General features: G+C 37.4%; 3 protein-coding genes across 5 annotated transcripts; 2 read left to right on the top strand and 1 right to left on the bottom strand.

Annotated features, from left to right (window-relative positions):
• Nucleotides 1-891: 891 nt before the first annotated feature.
• Nucleotides 892-7047, top strand: amdhd2 (amidohydrolase domain containing 2). Its single transcript, XM_056233159.1, has 12 exons — nt 892-985; nt 1544-1662; nt 1973-2109; nt 2235-2374; nt 3287-3341; nt 3700-3912; nt 3997-4085; nt 4318-4462; nt 4580-4687; nt 6013-6081; nt 6175-6276; nt 6898-7047. Exons 2-12 carry the CDS (start codon nt 1559-1561, stop codon nt 6969-6971), a joined length of 1236 nt encoding a protein of 411 aa, XP_056089134.1. The 5' UTR covers nt 892-985; nt 1544-1558; the 3' UTR covers nt 6972-7047.
• Nucleotides 7048-7743: 696 nt separating this feature from the next.
• On the bottom strand, nt 7744-14383 carry jmjd8 (jumonji domain containing 8). 2 transcript variants are annotated; one of them, XM_056233134.1, is made up of 9 exons: nt 14330-14383; nt 12738-12828; nt 12412-12460; nt 12226-12322; nt 11534-11602; nt 11321-11440; nt 11158-11225; nt 10914-11048; nt 7744-7872 (listed from the first exon to the last, which is right to left on the bottom strand). In XM_056233134.1, exons 2-9 carry the CDS (start codon nt 12821-12823, stop codon nt 7792-7794), a joined length of 705 nt encoding a protein of 234 aa, XP_056089109.1. In that variant the 5' UTR covers nt 12824-12828; nt 14330-14383; the 3' UTR covers nt 7744-7791. The 2 variants fall into 2 exon arrangements, with proteins under 2 accessions (XP_056089109.1, XP_056089100.1); XM_056233125.1 differs by lacking the exon at nt 14330-14383 and adding an exon at nt 12916-13097 and having other exon boundaries at nt 12738-12827.
• slc25a19 (solute carrier family 25 member 19) lies at nt 13665-20019 on the top strand. Of its 2 annotated transcripts, none has more exons than XM_056233079.1 (7): nt 13665-13810; nt 14258-14419; nt 14893-15048; nt 16182-16352; nt 18205-18379; nt 19012-19142; nt 19840-20019. In XM_056233079.1, the coding sequence occupies exons 2-7, from the start codon at nt 14288-14290 to the stop codon at nt 20014-20016; spliced, it is 942 nt and encodes a 313-aa protein (XP_056089054.1). In that variant the 5' UTR covers nt 13665-13810; nt 14258-14287; the 3' UTR covers nt 20017-20019. The 2 variants fall into 2 exon arrangements, with proteins under 2 accessions (XP_056089054.1, XP_056089065.1); XM_056233090.1 differs by having other exon boundaries at nt 13679-13810; nt 14286-14419.
• The last annotated feature ends 701 nt before the right edge of the window (nt 20020-20720 follow it).

The raw sequence follows: 20720 nt of genomic DNA, 5'->3' as shown, positions 1-20720 counted from the left end.
CTTTTAACAAACTTCAAGACAACAACAACATAACCTTCCATACTCTGACATGTTGTTTTAGTAATGAAGAGAGTTTGTTTGCTCTGTTTTTTCTTAATGTGTGATGTTGTGAATGTGAGAAGCACGCTGTCTGACATAGGTTAGAGGTTCAAGGGAAATGAAAGCGTGTGTTTCGCCCTACAGTGCTGTTCCCAACAGTAATGACGCAGGTGTGAGCGGTTTCTGTCCCGAGGGTTAAGCCGGCAACTCAAATCTGTCCTTTGATATTAATAAGCACAAAAAATAAACAATGTGTAGCCTCACTGCACACAGAGTGGGTGAGATCCAGTAACCTTATTACTGTGCTTGACATTATTAGTGTCAGTGGTTTACAAACCCACACAGGTTGAATGAAAAGATCTCTGTTGTCATTTGGATAAGTTTGGCTCATACTGCATTTGCCTTTATTTGATTTGCTTATTATGTTAAATTGAGCTATTGTTTACATTTCTGTTGCTACAGACAAATCCAGTTACATCAGAATCTATCTTGCATACAAAATCTATTTAAAATGTTCACCTTTATTGTCCAAAAATAGGCTACTGTTCATTGAACACACATTGACCTATATGGGGTAAGTTGTCAGAAAGAAAACCTGCTGTTTATTGACACTGTTTTAAAAAGAATAGCCTACCCTTTTTTTTTTTTTTTTGAAAACAGTAAACATGCCAAGTTTTACAACATGTATTCAGCAATTTAATTGATTTGCGCTAAATTTAAATGTTGTTATTAAGTAAATTATGAAACGTTATGTAACATATATTAAACAGATATGTCAACTTTATTGATCAATATTAATTTGCGGTTTTAAACACGTTCTAGGCGCGTGCACTGTGGCCACGCCTCCTCATCAGCTGACACAGCGCGCGTGACACACTGGGCTCACTGACTTCCTACAGAAAACTAGCGCGCGGACCGAATCATAGTAAAAGTATGTGAATTAACGGTAAGTGTTTATGAAACTACAACCTATGATCATATGCGTGTCATCTTCCGGTATCCTTAAGATGAATAAATGAAGAGCTCGATCATTTCTTCCGGTGTGTTTGTTTACTGTATGCTGCATCATTAACATAGTGATCAAAAGCTCCGCTTGTGTGATGTTTTAAAATCGGTGCCATACTGCCATTATGTATTAAATAATCAGAAATAATAATCACAATGCAATTTTCGACAGATCTGGTAGTCCATATAAACATGGCAGGTTTCTTTAACAGGAAAATTGGTTTGACCGTTCAAAGTTAAATATTCTGTCATAAAAACAAAAAATGCGTTCAAAAGGGCAACGATCTTTAGTTCATTGTGTTTTATGGAGGTCAACTCAGTTTATTTCTATAGCACTTTTAATACGAAAAAAGTACCTTAAGAAAGTCCACATCACAGTTGTCATAAACATACATAATTGAATAGGTTCTTAATTAATTATATATGTAAATGTATGTACATTTAATAACTAATATGATCCACTTTGAAGACCTGACACATATTCTGACTCTTTTCATAGGGTGTTTTTAAGTGTATGGGTGGGATTTCAGGAGAGATGCCGTCCAATAAGAGTGTCTCAGATGCCCCGATCACACAGTTTGTGAACTGTAGGATACTGAAGGACCACAAGCTGCAATGGTAACATATCACACAGATTCTAATTATTGTGTACAAACCCCTAATTTCCTGACAATTGTATAAAATTATATAAAAATGTGTTGCAACCAAGCCTAGATTCACGTGCATTCTCACATATTTGAACCTAACAGGCCTTTACAGTCTCCATAAATACTGATAGATTTTGGATAATGTATTATATTATACTTGATGTAATAATTTGTTTCTAAACCTGATTATACCATCTCAAGCATAGACTTTTAGTTGAGCCTAGATGGAATCTTATTGCACATTTTTGACAGCAATTTTGAGGGGAAATCTGATTTTGTAGGGAAGACCTGTGGGTTCGTGCGGGCAAGATTTTGAACCCAGAGAAGCTGTTCTTCGATGAGGAGGGGTTTGCCGATCACAAAGTTGACTGCGAGAAAAAGATAATTGCACCTGGATTCATAGATGTACAGATAAATGGTAAACTACACATACAGTACACATTGCCATTGTTACATTCACCAGTTAGTGTAAAAATCACTGTGTCGTTCTTTTTGTAACTGATATCATATCATGCCAAGCTCCTCCCCTCTTCTCACTCATAGGTGGATATGGCATTGACTTCTCCCAGGCCAGCAGTGACATCAGAGGGGGCGTGGCTGTGGTGGCCAAAAAGATTCTTGAACAGGGCGTCACTTCCTTTTGCCCCACTCTCGTCACGTCTCCACCAGACATATACCATAAGGTTCAACCTATGCACCAATCACTGCCCTTCATTTGTCTCTCAGATGCTCAATCGCACCCACAAATACATCGCTGTTGATATTTTCCTTTAGGCTAAGCCTAGGATTGACATGTGTTGGTACTGTGTTTTTATTGGCACTTTAATGTTTTCATCTCTTGCATCATCAGGTACCTCCTGGAATAATTAAACAATGTAGCATACACTATTGTTTAAAAGTTCGGGGTTGGTAATTTTGGTAATAATGGTATTTTTTTTATGTTTTTGAAAGAAGTCACTTATGCTCAACAAGGCTGCATTTATTTGATCAAATATACAGTAAAAGCTGTAATATTATGAAATATTACAATTAAAAAAAACAGTTTTCTATTTGAATAGATTGCAAAATGTCATTTATTCCTGTGATCAAAGCTGAATTTTCAGCATCATAACTCTTCAGCGTCACATGAAGGATCATTCTAATATGATCAGAAATCATTCTAATATGCTGAGTTGATGATTATTATTCAATGTTTAAAACAGTTGTCCTGCTTAATATTTTTATGGAAACCGTGATGTATTTTTTTCAGGATTCTTTGATGAATAGAAAGTAAAAGAACAGCATTTATTTGAAATAGAAATCTTTTTGTAACATAATAAATGTATTTACTGTCACTTTTGATCAATTGAATGCATGCTTTCTGAATAAAACTTTTAACTTCTTTCAAAAGAAAAATCTTGCTGACCCCAAACCCAAACTTTTGAGCGGTAGTGTTTGTAGTTTCCATGAAGCACCTTTCATGCTTCTTGTTCAATTTCAGTTCAATGCTCACACACTTGTTTTGCATCACACTTATAAAGGAACAGTGTCATGTATATATTCACATATATCACCTATATTTAGCATTACTAATGTTGCTGTCTTTCTCTCCACAGGTCATTCCTGAGCTCAGAGAACAAGATGGAGGCCCTGAAGGGGCAGGAGTTTTAGGTAAGATGCACACAGACAGACCTAGTCAAATTTCTAAAACTTTAAAGCTGCTGTGTGTAATTCTTTTGAATGTACTAAATCATAAAAATATGTTTGCAGAAATCTAGGAAACACGCTAAATTCAAATACTTGTTTCTCAGAAAAACAATATAACAGCCAGTTATGTCACTTTGAAATATGTGTTTCATGTCAGAATGTCTGTTTTTGTTTTGGTCTGAGTGACTCCGCCCACTGCCAATTCACCCAATAGTATTTCAACACCCGGGTTGCCAGTTGGTGGAAAGCATACATACTGCACCTTTAACTAAATGATGCCAAATAATTTTTTGTTTAATGTTTTTCCTCCTGTTTGTTTCAGGTATTCACCTGGAGGGGCCGTTCATCAGTGAAGAGAAGAGAGGCGCTCACCCTCCGAAGTTCCTCCGCACGTTTAAAGCCGGCGGCGTGGCCGACCTGTTGGAGACCTACGGCCCCCTGGACAATGTCGCAATGGTAACACTCGCACCAGAACTGGCCAACAGCGCGGCTGCAATCCGTGAACTGGCAGGAAGGGGCATAGCCGTGTCAGTAGGTGCGTACATATGTTTACACAGGCTTTATTTTTGCTATTAAATTTCCTCCAGGTTGAGCATGTCCAAAGTGCTTCTCTGTCCAGGTCACTCTATGGCTGATCTCTCTCAGGCTGAAGAGGCTGTGCAGAATGGAGCCACGTTCATCACACACTTATTCAATGCCATGTTGCCTGTTAGTATCACACACACACACGCATTAATTAACAGTTATTCGCATTAGAAAACATACTGTATGTTGGTGCACACATAAACGTTTAAAATAACACCATATTCCTAATACATTATCCTACCATGCAAACAAATCGATTTAAAAATCTATAAATATTTTTTAAACGCAAACATGCATACCATGAATGATTATGCATAGCAACACACCAGGTATTTAACATTTTGTTTTGTTATAGTTTCATCACCGGGACCCGGGCATTGTGGGATTGCTTACAAGTGATCGTATTCCACCAGGTCGGACTGTTTACTACGGTATGATCTCAGACGGGATACACACACATCCCGCAGCGCTGCGCATCGCCCACAGAGCTCATCCCGCAGGTATTATACACACACAACACGCAACCACAAATCCGTGTGTAGAATACGGAACCTATGATACATTGCTAATGAAGTTAATCTGTGTGTAAGAATAGAGTATGTTTGTGTGTGTGTCAGGGTTGGTGTTGGTCACTGACGCTGTGACAGCGATGGGTCTCCCTCCTGGCCGACACACACTCGGACAGCAGCAGATCGACATCCAAGGGCTTCACGCATACGTCGCAGGTCTGCATCATATTCCTCCTGCTTTCATTCTAAGCAGCAAATGAACCAAAACGCCTCTATTTCTGTTAAGCGATACATTGTTAGGAGTTCGTTTGGGCATTGTAGGTTGACTGTTAGTTTGACTGTTAAAATGGATGTTCTGTTCACCAATTATTTGAGATAAATTCAATTCAGCAGGTGAAGGCATTCCCAACAGAACAGTTTGTGAAAAATTCTTTGTAAAATACAGCCGTTGATCTGGGTATTTTTGATAAGGGTGTAACTATTTGCTGGAATTATTTAAATACATTTACTCGATATATTGATATACAGTACAGTTCTAAAGTTTAGTGTCTGTAAGATTTTTTTCATGAGTCTCATGAGTGCTCATCAAGGCACCATTTATTGAATTAAAAAAACTGTAATGCTACTCTAAGGGCTGTCAAATGATTAATCGTGATTAATCACATCCAAAATAAAAGTTTTTTTTACATAATATATGTGGGTGCACTGTGTATAATTATTTTATATATATAAATACACACACATGCTTGTATATATTTAAGAAATATTTTCATGTATATTCTGTATATAGATTTATATATAATTTATATTATATATAAATATAAATATTTTATATATAAATAATATTTTTTTCTCAAATATACATGCATATGTGTGTATTTATATATATATATACAAAATAATTATACACAGTGCACCCACATATATTATGTAAAAAAAACTTTTATTTTGGATGTGATTAATCGTGATTAATCATTTGACAGCCCTAGAAATGTTATTACAATTTAAAATAGCTGTTTTCTATTTTAATATATTTTAAACTAATTTATTCCTGTGATCAAAGCTGTATTTTCAGCATCATTACTCCAGTCTTCAGTGTCACATGATCCTTCAGGAATTTGCTGTATTTTTGTGTAAACTGTCACATTTTTTATTTCAGGATTTTTTTGATGAGTAGAAAAACCAAAAGAACAGCCTTTATTTATAATAGAAAACATTTGTAACATTATTAATGTCTTTACTATCACTTTTGATCAGTTTAATGCATCCTTGCTTAAGTACTTCGGAAGATATACATTTTTATTTTAAGTATTTGATGTGTCTGTCTGTATTAAACTATGTAATGCTTTTTAAGGTATTATTTACTGATGTTTTATCATTTATTTTTTATTGAATATTATTTTTATTGTGAAATGCTTTACAAGGTATTATTCATATAATAATTGTGGTGTTTTGCTGACTTGTACAGCACCAAGTTCAAGACAAATGTCCCTTTGGGGATAGTAAAGTGTGTTTTATTCATTCATTCATCATGATTTCAGGCACTACAACTTTAAGCGGCAGCATTGCGACCATGGACATGTGTGTGAGACACTTCAGAGAGGTGTCAGGTCAGTGTGTTTGTGGGTATGGAGTGTGGCGTGTTCATTAATCGTAGTGTGTGCGTGTCGTAGAGGTTTTGTTTTTCTGACGTGTGTGTGTAGGTTGCACTGTTGAAGCGGCATTAGAGGCGGCATCTCTTCATCCTGCTCAGATGCTGGGCGTCAGTCACAGGAAGGGAACGCTGGAGTACGGCACAGATGCAGGTATGACCGCGTCTTTCAGGATTGATTTTCAGTCAATCATTAAGCTTGTGTAGGCATTAAGAAAAAAAGCTTTTTTGACATTCAGTTTGTTGTTTAGTGCGTCTCAGGGCAATCACAGCAAAAGTTATGTCATCGAATGCGATCATCTTTGATAGAGAAACATATTCTAGAATATATAAAGATCTAGTTGCACACTTTAGTGGTTATTAGAGGTAAATGCATTATAGTGGCCACTGGATAAATGTGTTTTCTTCCCTATTGTGACGTATATCCGAGTGAAACCGCTTCTCGAACAAGAGTAAATGTGGGGCGGGACTTGATTTTGTCCATGTGGAATTGATTGGATGGTTGTGGTTTGCTATTGGTGGATCTCATGAGTGTGACGGGTTGATCCCGTCCTCACGCCAGTAAACACATCATTAGAGAAGAGACGAGCTGCAAGAGGGAGAGGAAGTTATTTTAATTAAAGATTATGAGGCAGATGAATTAAAAAAAAGATGTGTGTGGATAAATCATTTATAATAAACCCTGTAATATTCCCTTAAACAACAAGAATTTTCAATTTTGATTTCATGGTGTCTTTAGTAAGAAATGCCTGCAGTCATGTTGGTTGTTTTGTAGATTTTGTAGTACTTGATGACACACTGACTGTCAGGGAAACCTACATTGCTGGACAGCAAGTCTGGAGGAAGTGACATCATCTGGAGGACTGTCTTCTGCCGGAAGAGTTTTTTTTTCTCTCTCTTTGGACTTGGATCAGCAAAAAGACTACAGAATGCAAAAACATCTTTATTCTTTCATTTAATTTCCTTGATTAATCCCTGAATATAAAAACTACTGCATTTATATAAGCACTATTATATGGCAATCTTCATGCTCATGTACTGTCGCTGAATGCATCTTTGGGGCATTAAAAAAGAGCCAGAATCATTTATATAGAGTCTGAAGATGTGTGTTGCTGTAAAGTGCAGATGTCAAACACAAATCTAACTTGTTAAAATGTGAAAAATAAAAATAATATCAAGGGTTCAACTATTTCAGTAATAACCTACATATTTCAATGCCTCCAATCTAATTTAATCAACTGATTCCAATGTTTTGTGCTTCTCATTTGTCAACATTTTTAAGGTCTTATTTTTTTCAGTGTATTGTTTCTTTACTGATTTGTATTTTTTGTGAGTCTGAATGTGGAAGATGCATCTGTGATAGATGTATTAAAGACATCTTACTACCACAATCAATTTCCTGTTTATTTCAATACAACTTCCCCAAATCATAGGTCTCTAAAAACAACTTTTTTTAAAAGTACTTACAAAAATTACTTAAATAATTTCACATTGAAATTAGCTTTTATAAATACATTTTTCATAAAATCAACAGATGGATGATTTGACAGTCAAACTGCTGGTCCTCTGAGCAACAGTCCTTGATCGGGCCTTCAAGTCAAACAGACATGGTGTGTGTGTGTGTGTGTGTGTGTATATATGTGTGTGTAAGTCCGCGCCACATCAGTCTTTAACCCAGAAAAGTTGAAATGAAGACACTGGTGTCCAGATTTAGAGTTGCATGCCACCAGCGATCCGGAAAATACAGCACCTGCACAAAAACACTGTTTAATCTCTACAATAGGTGATTTTGACTTCAACCCCTACTTTATGGAGGGATTATTGGGTCAGATTGAAAACTAAAAGTCTAAATTTGAAACTAAAAGTCTAGGTCAAAAACTAAAAGTCTAAATCGAAAATGAATTTGGTATTTAGGATTGGGCATTTGGTCATTTATCCATTTAGGATTGGGAATTTCGTATTTAGGATTGGGCATTTAATAATTTAGCCATTTAGGATTTAGTATTGGGCATTTGAGGATTGAGGAGTGTATGCAAATAAGGAGGCGTGGCCCAAATACTGGAGGCTGGGTTTGAAATGGCTGGTGCGCAGAGGCACCTTATGGACAGCAGAGGGCGCTCCCAGTGCTAAGGAGCACACTAATGAAACCAAACAGAGCGAGTGAGCAGGGCTGCAGCGAGGACTGTACTTTATAATGTGATAACTTCAACTTAATGAACCGTAGGCTACGTATTCGTATTGAACAGAAACGGTACGGGCGTCACGGTTCGGTGCACGAATTTACACGGAGAATACACGATATAAAAATAAGTAAAACTCTAAATAGCGATACATTTCGCTCTATTCGCGTTTGGTGTGAACGCAGCTAATAACAGGCTGCGATGTCAAGATTGCAATGCTGGAGTGTGTGCTACGCCCCTGCTCCCATGTCCTCCAGTAAAATAAAAAAAATAAAAAAATGACAATAGCCAATTCTGGCTCCATAGCTGTTTACTCATAGCCTGGGAAAACCCAGACAACTTCCGGCAAATTTAGATTTGCTCTGAAAGTTAGTCTGGCAAAGAGCTCATTCAAACTCATTTCCAATCCGCCGAAATCAAGGCACCAATCAGAAACGTTGGGGCGGGCTTTACACGATGACGACAGCGCTGGGATTTTGAAGCAGATTTTGTAGCCTACATTACAAAGATGGATGCCGCCGTCGAACATCACTCGTTCGAATCAGCTATCGCGTCTGTTTTAAGCGATTTGAACGTTTCCCTTTTGTTAAAAACCGAGCAAAGAACAACACTCGGAGATGTATCTCCGCCGCTCTGCATACGTCATCTCCTTCATCGCTCTGATTGGGTTTAGGTCTATCCGTGACGTCCGTTGGTGACGCCCCTCTGGAAATGATTTGTCTATGACGCTTTGCCAGACCATAACTCAGTTACAACTGAGAATGGTCTGGTTTTAACCAGGCTAGTTTACTCAGTTTTATCAAATGAATGATCAGGATGGCAGCTGTACTCTCGCACCGTTGCTTGGCGCCAGGAGCGGTAATTGGGAACACCTGGTTACGCAATTAGGAAATCCCACGAAGGCTACATGGTGCGTCCTTCGAAGGACGAATAGGCTGCATCCTTCGAAGTCCGCGGCCTTCGAAGGATGTAGCCTTCAAATTGGGACACAGGCACAGCTTATAAGGTACAGTCCTCGCTGCAGTTTGGTTTCATTAGTGTGCTCCTTAGCACTGGGAGCTCCCTCTGCTGTCCATAAGGTGCCTCTGCACACCAGTCATTTCAAACCCGGCCTCCAGTATTTGGGCCACGCCTCCTTATTTGCATACACTCCTCAATCCTCAAATGCCCAATACTAAATCCTAAATGGCTAAATGACCAAATATCCAATCCTAAATTTCAAATGCCCAATCCTAAATACCAAATTCATTTTCGATTTAGACTTTTAGTTTTCAATCTGACCCAATAATCCCTCCATACTACTTAGTGCTTAGTAGTGAAGTGTGTAAAGGCCCGATAACACATAGCGAAGTTCTTTTTCATTCTTCACATAAGTATAAAAGTTAGATACCAGAATACCCGAGGAGCAATATACCGTAAACGAACATCCCGACGCCATCCGCACTGCTGACAGCGGCGTTTAGATGAATATGTAAATATGTGCTGCACTCTTTCCTCTCAATAACAAAATAAACAAAACTAAGTGACAGCGCCAATGAGAAAACAGCAGTTAAGAAAGCTTCTGATCATAGCATTGTGGATTTTTGCATCGTCACTCCAGTAAAGTCAGTCACATTTATTTATATAGCACTTTATACAATAATAAATTGCTTAAAATCAAGCAGCTTTACAGTATTAAAAAAAAAAAAACAGTGTCACTGTCTCTTTCATTTAGACTTACAACTTAAATTTCTACTATAAAGCGGCTCTCTAGTGTGTTCAGGTTTACTCACAGATGTCAAAGAAGGCGGAGCCTCAGAGCCACACCCACCAATTACATAATCACTATGGACCAATAGAGGCTCGAATGCATTAACCAGCCAGAGACAATTTTCCAGAAAAGCTTTGGCAAGCCGTTTCGAACTCCCGTTTTGGGCTGATTTTGTTTAAAATGACATCACACCATTTACTTGTTCGTTTACGCTTGAAGTATAAAGGCCTTAAAGGTGCAGCAAGTAATTTGACAGCTAGTGGTTGAAATGGGTTACTGCAGTCCAAATTCACAATATTGGAGAGAGTGGTTTCCCCCACTCCTCGTCCTCAGACTCCACAAACACACGGGTTGCCAGATTGAGGACATGCATCAGGAGCCAGTGCAACTGACAATGGAAGGCGACGAGCCTTAACCTGTAAGTTGATGAGTTGATTTATCCACGTTTTAATTATGCATCTGATCAAAGTGCTTTTTTAGATGGATGCCGAGGTTTTTAGGTCAGGTAGAATCTGCGATCTCTGACCCAGTTCGCTTGCGGACTTCTATATCTGAAATACGCTGTGTTTTCCGCAAACTGGCAACCTGGTGTGTCGAAATACTATTGGGTAAATTGGCGGTGGGCGGAGTCACACGGAACAAAACAAAAACACATCGAGACCGCACGCACATTTCAAAGTGGAATAACTTGCTGTAGTGTTTTTCAGAGCAAAAACAGCAAGTATGTGGACTTAACATTTCCTAAATCTCTGCAAACATATTATGCTATTTTTTATGCTTTAATTAGTACATTAAAAAAAATTTTTACATAGAGCACATGGCTCAAAAAGTCAAATTGACTGCAAAGTTTGTTAACCTCACCTCTCCGGGTCGTATGGTGCACTCCAGGGGCCTCTGGTGGAGCTCCAGGTTTGGGTAGGACCGAGAGACCCAGGACAGATGGGTGTGGTTGGGGTGGAACTCAGGTGCCTCTTCAGGGGGGTACAGGAACCAACGCTGGAGAACACAAGGATAGACTATTGTTTGTGTACAGAAGCATATCAATATATGTCTAGTGAAAATGATATCTGCACTTTAGCTGTAAGAAGTGTAGAGCTCCACAGACCTTCCTGCCATAGATAACTTCAGAGTATCCAGGGCCGTGCCAATGAAACGGGACACCAGTACCTGGTCCTGCAGGCGAGAGAAGTGGTTTTGGGGTGAAAATTTGTGTTTGTGCACTCTAAAACCCAAATTGGCTGGATTGAAGAGTCTGTATGTGTCTATACCAGCAATCCCGAAGCTATATGCAGGACGCATGAGTGGAAGAGAAAAGGGTGGCGCTTCATACTCTTCGAACAGAGAATGCCACTCCGTGAAGTTATTGTCCCCAAAGAAGTACAGCGTATCTGAAATAAACATGCGCACGCACAGTGTGAAATGATCATGTACAGTGTGAAAAACGTTTAGAGCGTGGATGCAGAGAATGAGAGAGAACCGACCGCTGCCCAGGGTGTCTTCAGACTGAGGGGTCAAAAGGACCTTTACGAACTCTTCAAACCGCACGTCCACTGTAAAGTGACAAAGAAATAGGTCTGAAAACACAGGTTACACAACACAATTTCTTTTTTTTTTAAGAAAATAATACTTTTATTCTACACGGATACATGAAAGTGATCGAAAGCGACAGTAAAGACGTTAACAAAATATTTATATTTCAAATTAATGTTCAAAAATATTGAATGCAACACAGTGCACAAAAACATTAAGCAGCACAACAATGTTTTCAACAATGATAATTATAAGAAATGTTTCTTGAGGATCAAATCATCATATTAGAATGATTTCTGAAGAATCATGTGACACTGAAGACTGGAGTAATGATGCTGAAAATACAGCTTTGATCACAGGAATAAATTACATTTTAACATGCATTCAAAACAGTCATTTTAAAAAGTAATAATATTTCCAAAACTATGGTTTTCCTGTGATTTTGATAAATGTTAGTGCTGTATGCACCATATAGTATGAACACTATATGCACTGGATGGATGGATGTTTCCATTATTCTAAATGTGGGTCATGAGACTGTCAAATGTTTGTAAAATCTCAGTAATTATCAAAAGTCGCCGTCCGAAACCTTACCGTTTGCACATGAAAAGACAGAAGTATGTGAAAGTGTGTATATGTCTACCTTTCCTGTATGAGTGTGTATTGGCTGTGCTGAGACGGACCGTTTTCTCTCCGTACTCTCTCACCAGATTGGATTTGGAACACAGGAAGCGGAACTTCTGAAACAACCAATCACAACACAACACTGTTAGGAATTAATCAATAAGAGCAATAAACACCATATGCACAGTATAGCTACAATTCTTACGGTGTTATCTGTTAGTCCTCTGAGTATAACTGGTTTTGCATAAGCATACCTGTCAAACAAGAAAAACAACAATTTTATTTGATTTATTATATCTTTTAATGATCTATCTATCTATCTATCTATCTATCTATCTATCTATCTATCTATCTAAGCCAACATTACAATTTTTTATATGAAAGTTATATTATATATTATAATATATTATGTTACAATTATCATTATAAGGATAAAATACAAAAAAAGCAATGAAAATCAGGTTCTTACACGTGACTTAAATGTATAAATGCTAATAACTAACTGCAAATGTTTATGTGTGTTATTCTTACTCTTTAATAAACTCTGTGCGTGTTATTGACTTCCCATCTCTGATCTCAATGTTGCACTCGCCTTCATCCTCCATACTGGAATCCATTCCCCTGAAAGACAAAACATACTGAAGTTTTGAGACACGGCCCGAGATTGATAGGAAATGTTTGTCCATGTAACAGTTAAGTTATCTCTCACCATCCTCCATCATCTCTACTGAAGGTATCTGAGCAATGAAATGACGCCGGTAACTGTACTAACAGGAGCAGTAACAGAGCCCTGACAATCTGATCCATGTTTTTTCACCCCCTGTCATGAGAACATAAACATTATACCACCTGTTTAAACACCGCCATTCACTAGTTTCAAAATCACACTAGTCTCAGTTCCGGGAGCGGTGCTTTCAGCGCGTCAGTGACCAATCAGCGCAGACCACACTAGGATGTGGGCGGGATCTCAAAATACTGACCTCGAGACAGACTTTATTTTTTTTTATGATATTCAACACTTGTTAACTATTCTATTTTTTTTTTTTATTATGTACTCAATAATGAGAATAAAGTTTGATTTTGGGGTAAATAATGTTTTCATCTCACCCTTTACAAGTTTTGATGAACTACTGAACATGAAATAAAGGAAATCTTTGAAAAATTATTGTAATAAGTTTGGTTATAATTACTTCACACGACTAATTCATATATATATATATATATATATATAAAATTCTTGACTGAAAAGATAAACAATGTTGTATTGTATATTAAATTATATTTTATTTTATTTATTGGAGGTTGGATGTGTATATTGAAAATTAATATCAATAAAAGTTTTGTCAAATTCGTTATGAATACATTCAAAATGAAGTCAAAAGTCTTAATTAACACTAAAATGAAACGTATGAAGGTAGGAACCAATGTGCTCGGTGCGAAACTAAACACGGTCAGTAAATACAGTCGCGCGCGGCTCTGTCATTGATCTGTGTGCTGTTCAGCAGTAACTATGAAGGGAACATGAGGTGTCCTCTAACAACAGAGCATCAGAAAGAGCAGATTTTACCGAGGAACTTGATGCACACCAGGTGCTCACAAGAAAGGTCGGTTTACGTTTTCACCAGTTTACATTTGTAAGCATGCGCTCAGAATATTTAGTGGTAGGGCAACACTGGCTGTGTCTCAAACCATAACGAGCTGTTTATCAAGACAACATTTTTAGGCACGTACCAGACGACAGCATCTAACGTTGCCCATCTAAACACTGTCTAGATATGCAGCTCAGTACGTTTTGAAACGCAGCCATTGTGTCTGTGCTGTCATGTTAAATGGGTGGGCAATTCTTTAAATGTAAAAAATGTAGGCTATATTATTTTTGTTGCATTCTTTATTGTTTGTAGTATTTAATTGTATTCTACAGTAGTTGTCATCCATCCACACCACCAGTCATATTGATGATATTTTTTATTATTTGTTTTATTTCATTTTATTCCTCTGAAGTTGTCATCCATGCACATCAACGTCACATGCTTTTCTCTCCTATGCACCAGCTGTGCTTTTAACACATGATCTGAGCAGGAATGGTGGGATATGATCCTAGCGCCCCCGGTTCGGCTCTATCCCCGGAGGAAGCTGCCCTGGCCGGGTCAGCGGCCGGCATGGTCACCCGTGCCCTCATCAGCCCTCTGGATGTCATCAAAATCAGGTTTCAGGTGAGGCTTCATTTCACTGAGCCAAAGGGGTGTTGAGTTTCACAATTGTTATTTTGTACACAGTAATGAAATGAAAGCATAAATATGAACACATTCAACTAAAGCTGTCTTTCCCTAGCACATCTGATGTGTATAAGCAGCAGCATCATGCCTAGAACATGAGTCACTTTTTCCTGTGGAATTTCAGTACCACTCCCAAATCCACAGCGGCACTGAGCTCAGTTGAAAAGAAGTTCAAAACCGCACATTGACTGCATCTTCTGGTCTGGTGTGCGTTTATAACCAGTTTAAAGCAGACAAACAAGCTTGAATTTATTTGTTTTGTAGTTAGCAACTGATGGACAGGCCTCAAGGTGGCAGTGTCTCACTTTTTTAGGCATTTCAAATCTTCACATTCAAACTACAGTCCTCAAACTGCTTTTTGATTCTGCTATAAGAGGATAATTTTGAGCTTTTGTGCATCGCTCCCGCAGTTGCAGATCGAGCAGGTGTCCTGGAGGAATCGTCAGGGGAAGTACTGGGGTTTATGGCAGGCCACGCGCTGCATTCTGACCGAAGAAGGTCTTCCTGCGTTCTGGAAAGGGCACGTTCCTGCCCAGCTGCTGTCTGTGTGTTACGGGGCAGTTCAGGTACTTGGAGATGCATAAAATACAATCGGATATTTACACTTCTGATGTGGCCTAAATCATCTTCCTGTTTAATAGTTAAGCCAAATAAAAATGTTTTTTGACCTTGAGTTGAACTTTTTTTTATTAAAAATTTTTTATTGTAAGGGTAGAAATGAAGATCCTGTTTTGCTCTATTCTGTCAGGATTTTGTAGCAAAAAGATTCTATTCTATTCTATTCTATTCTATTCTATTCTATTCTATTCTGTTCTGTTCTGTTCTGTTCCAGTAGGGTTTTGTTGCCGTAAATAAAGATACATTTTATCCTCATCAGTGTTATTTTAGTATTATTTATTTACAGTTTTAATATTTATTAATATTTTGAGCTTTTGTTTTTAGATTTTCAGTTTTCGTTTTACTATATTTAGTAAATTTGATATCTGATTTTGTCATTTTTATTTATTTATAGTATATACATATATTTCTAAATACAGTAGCATTAATTAATTTGTTTTAGTAATTTTAGTAGGCTCCTTCAACTTAGATATTTGTTTCAGTTAGTGCCAAGGCAGCATTTCTAATTCTAAACCTTTTCATCTAATATTTATATTTTATTTCAATTACAAAAACTTTTTTTTAATAGTTTTACTTTTAGTTAACATTGGCAATGCTGATTCTGATGTTGTAGCAATAAATTAATAAATGTTTTTTTTCCCTACAATTTAAAGGGATAGTTCACCCAAAAATTAAAACGTGTCATCATTTACACATCCTCATGTTGTTCCAAACCTGTATGAGTTTCTTTCTTCTGCTGAACACAAAAGAAGATATTTTGAATTTGAAGATTGACGGAAATCAAACAGTTGTGGGGCACCATTGACTTCTATAGTATGGAAAAAATATATAATGGAAATCAACGGTTTGATTTCCGACAATTGTTCAAGAGAAGAAAGAAATTCATACAGGGTTTGGAACAACATGAGGATGAGTAAATGATGACACGTTTTCATTTTTGGGTGAACTATCCCTTTAAATTGCAGCAAAAATTATTATCCTATTTGGTATTTTAGATTTTGATAGATCAATCATTTGCGGTAACCCTTCACAAGACCCTTCCCTTGAAACTCACTGTGTCTGTTTGTCTGTTTTGTCCTAGTTTGCGAGTTTCGAGGCCTTGACAGAGCTGGTCCATAGGAAAACCCCCTATAACAGCCAGACCCCAGGAGTCCATTTCCTCTGTGGCGGTTTGGCCGCCTGCTCCGCCACCTTCACCTGCCAGCCGCTGGATACCCTGCGCACACGCTTCGCTGCCCAGGGCGAACCCAAGGTCAGGGGTCAAACCTCAGGACCGGGATTTTATGTGTTACTTAAAGCTGCAGTCCGTAGCTTTTTTGGGTAAAAAATGATCCGAAATACATTTTTGAGAAAAAACATAACCAGCCAGTGTTCAAAACTTTCTGCTTGCCTTAGCTCGATTCAAAGTGGTAAGCTTGTAATAATGTTTTTAATTCCAGTGGTACTGGTGGATTTCCGCGGAAGATTCGAGCATGTCTTTGCGTCATTACGTCACATCTGTACACATAAAGAAGGAGTCTCGGCTAGTAGGCTATATTGCGTGTGACGATGCGGGAGGTGGAGATTTATAGCCTTTTCTCACAGCACTTGATATAATTAAACTTACCAATTTGATGGCAGATCCAGAAAGGTTCAAACGACAATCACCAGTGACAACAGATTCACCCGCTGTAAAATGCAAAAGACTTACAAAGATTTACTGCAATGTCAGAACCAGAACAAAAGTGGATGTTACTTACTAGTTCAGATGACATTTTCCGGTGAAAATTATTATGCTGGTCATACTTCCAAAAAGAATAATCTATGATTGTGAATGCCAGTATCCACACGGGCGTGGCGACTGACAGCCTCACACTCTCCTCAGTGTGTTCATACGTTCTGTGCCGTGTTGAAGTACAACTCACGTAAAGTTGATAATTCCGCAAATAACTGCAATGGCAGATTTCGAACAGAGATGGCGACAGAGGAAAAACTGCGGACTGCAGCTTTAATGCTGCTAAATCATGTCACAATGCATCTGAAAGGGTGAAAAATTAAAAGAAATACATGATAAATATCTGAATGAAAAATAGTTTATGCCAATTTATTCCACTACCTCATGAAGAGAATAAATAAATAAACAGATTGGAGTCTATTTGAATCATTGGTAGACCTTTGACTGGGTTTTGATCTTCTTTTACGGGCCGTACTCGGTTTGTACAGCTGGAGCAGTTTAGATCAAAGCTTTCATCAATACAGGTGTTCTGCAGGGCTCAGTTTTGGGTCCTCTTTTATTTTTTTTATTCATCATTTTCTGTTTCATTCATCAATTTCTAAACACGTTAAAAGTTTGGGTGTCATCTTTGACAGTATTTTATCAATCGAAGCACATATAAACAGTGTCAAGCGCTCTCTGAATATTTCCACATGCGTAATATTAATCAACCTTGTCCGGCTCTCTCGGTAACTGATTCTTGTCCATGCTTTAGTCACTTCCCGTATTGATAACTGTAACGCTCTTTATTATGACCTGCCTTCAAAGCTTCTCTACTGAATTAAGCTGCTCGAATTATCTGCACAAGCTGATCACATTACTCCCATATTACAACACTTGCACTGGCTCCCGGTTAAATATCGTATTGATTTTAAAATCCTTCCTTTTACTCACAAGGCGCACAATAATCTTGCCCCTTCATACTTATCTAACCTTCTTCATATCTACACTCCTACTCGTCCTTTAAGAACTTGTTCTCCTTTGAACTCGCACTGCTTCTGTGGCGTCCCGAGCCTTTAGTCATGCAGCTCCTTAATTATGGAACTTGTTGCCGCAGAATGAGCGAAACCGTTAAAGTCTTCATTTTTTTAAATCTTGCTTTAAGACCCATCTTTTTAGGCAGTTTTATCCAATCTGTCCAGGCTGTAATAATGATTATTTGGTGTTTAATGTTGATTGTTTTATGAGTGTTTGTAAGATGCACTTGAGTATCATGTAAGGCGCCTATAAATAAAATGTGTAATAATCATAAATTACTAGTCAGTTACCAGTGCGAAGTGCCTACATTTCACTTTGTGATGGGCTTTAATGAGACACTTCCCATGATTCAAAGGTTTTCTCATATGTACAGATCTATCGTAACCTCAGGCATGCCGTCGGCACCATGTTCTGCTCAGAGGGGCCCTTCGCCTTCTACAGGGGCCTCACACCCACGCTTGTGGCCGTGTTTCCATACGCAGGCCTGCAGTTTTTCTTTTATAATATCCTGAAGAAACTTCTGGCGCACCAGGACTCCAAATCTAGAGGTCAGATCATGCTTCTTTAACCTTTTAGCATCATTTATATACTATTATTGTATTTGTTCATATTTAAAATGAAATGAGCTTTTATTTTTATATTTTCAGTTTTTATTTTTTTGTATTTTTATTTAGCTTTAAACTATTTATTAAGTTTTTTTCTAATATTTATTTTTTATTTTATTTCACCTGTGTTTCTATGGAAAGCTTTCTCTGCCAATTTTAAATAAATCAATTAAATTGAAAACTAAAACCAGATTAACCATTTCATTAACTGTACGCAAAATATGTGACAAAATTAAATTAAACGATTTCATTTTCATTACCACAATGACAATGTGTCATCCCTGTTGAATTGAAGAATAAAATGCAGTCAATGTGTATGCAAATTATGTTAATGAGTGGGCAGGGCTTATTCAAGTAAGGGAGAGAGGGAAGTTTTAATTTTTATCATTTAATTGATTTATTTAAAATTGGCAGAAAATGCCTTCCATATGTTTCAAGTACCAGAAGCTATTTTTAATAGATTTAGTTGGCTATAACAACAATGATCTTAAAGTACATATCTATAAAAGCAGATTTAAACCTTGTGCTTTTCTGTCCCGATGTAAATGTTGCTGTGGTGTTTTGTCTGTTTTAAGGAGGTTTGCACAGTCTGGTCAGTGGCAGTTGTGCTGGAGTCGTCAGTAAAACTCTCACGTATCCTTTCGACCTGATTAAAAAGAGACTTCAAGTGGGTGGATTTGAACAGGCCAGGATGAAGTTTGGACAGGTTGGTAGTAGTTAAAGATCTGAGCTGCTTACCAACTTTGGTATGTTCAAACCCAACAGGGGTTCATCACTGTCCCTATCACATAACTAGTTCTGCTCGCTAGCATCATCCTATCTAAACCTGCTGTTGTTTTATGTAGATTTTAGACCTTTCTGAGCTAAATACTGTTCAATAATATTGAATAATATCATTCAAAAGTCTTTAGATGGGGTCCTTAAGATGGACATTTTTCTTTAAAGAAATTAATATTTGTATTCATCATGGATGCATCAAACTGATCAAACGTGACAGTAAAGACATTTATAATGTCAATGCAAATAAATGCTGTTCTTTTGAACTTGAAATATTTCATGGTTTCCATAAGAATTGATGATAATCAGAAATGTTTCTTGAGCATCAAATCATCATATCAGAATGATTTCTGAAGGATCATGTGACACTGAAGTCTGGAGTAATGATGCTGAAAATTCAGCTTTGATCACAGGAATAAATAGGTTTTTAAAAGATTCAAATAGAAAATTGTTATTTTAAATTGTAATAATATTTCACAATATCATGATCTATTTTTGATCAAATAAATGTAGCCTTGGTGAGCAGAAGAAACTTCTTTCAAAAACATTAAAAATGTTACTGACCCAAAACTATTGATTTTGAAACCCCAAAAGGAATAATTTTGTTTCTTGTATTTTCTGTGTAGGTGCGCACATATCATGGGTTTGTAGACTGTGTTGTGAGGATCGGCAGAGAGGAAGGGCTCCGGGGTTATTTTAAGGGACTCTCCCCGAGTCTCCTGAAGGCCGCTGTATCCACAGGCTTCACTTTCTTCTGGTACGAGTTCTTCATCAATGCCATTGTGAGCCTCAAGAGCAGTTAGTGAGCAAACGTACAGACGATGTAACTTAACGTGCGCTTTATGGAGTGTAGATGTATTAGGACCAGAAATATATTGTTTACCTCTGACTTGCCTAAGCCTAAACTAACCTGAACTGTCACTCTCGCCTGGAGACTTGAAAACCATTATTACAGACATTAAGTTTTGTCATAATGTCTGGGTATTTTGTTTGCACTGCATGAGGGTCTATTTTTTATATATATATACACATACATAACACTGGAAATTAGAATGTTTGAACTTTATAGTTTTTTTTCTGTTTTGCATTTCAAAACATTTAAACCAAGTATAGCAAGTATAGTGCATAGAATATTCAATCATCTGGTTTACAAAAAGTTTCATTTTGTGTGTTTTATGTCATTGTTAAGGTTTTCAAATGGTGAATGGTCAAAAAATGTTTTGGATGAATTAAACACAATGTATCCATTTAGATTTTTTTAGATCATTTAACAGATGGATGAAGAACAGTTTGAACATCCATGTGTCCTCTGGCTGTATTTATCCCCATATTTATATATTTTTTACTGTAGGCCTACTTCCTTTCTGACAATAAGAAAAACAAACTAATCTGAGGTTCATAGTGGTTATACTTTACATCTGTGTACTCATGTATAAAAACACACATATTTAGGGGGGAATTTTTTTGTAATAAAAAAATATTTTATTCTGATTCTCTTTGTTTCCTG

The sequence above is a fragment of the Rhinichthys klamathensis genome, unplaced genomic scaffold (genome assembly GCF_029890125.1).
Source record: "Rhinichthys klamathensis goyatoka isolate OS25496 unplaced genomic scaffold, OSU_Roscu_1.1 h1tg000015l_1, whole genome shotgun sequence".
NCBI lineage: Eukaryota > Metazoa > Chordata > Actinopteri > Cypriniformes > Leuciscidae > Rhinichthys > Rhinichthys klamathensis.
Note: the sequence above shows the minus strand (reverse complement) of the source record. Positions and strands in the feature narration are given on the sequence as shown.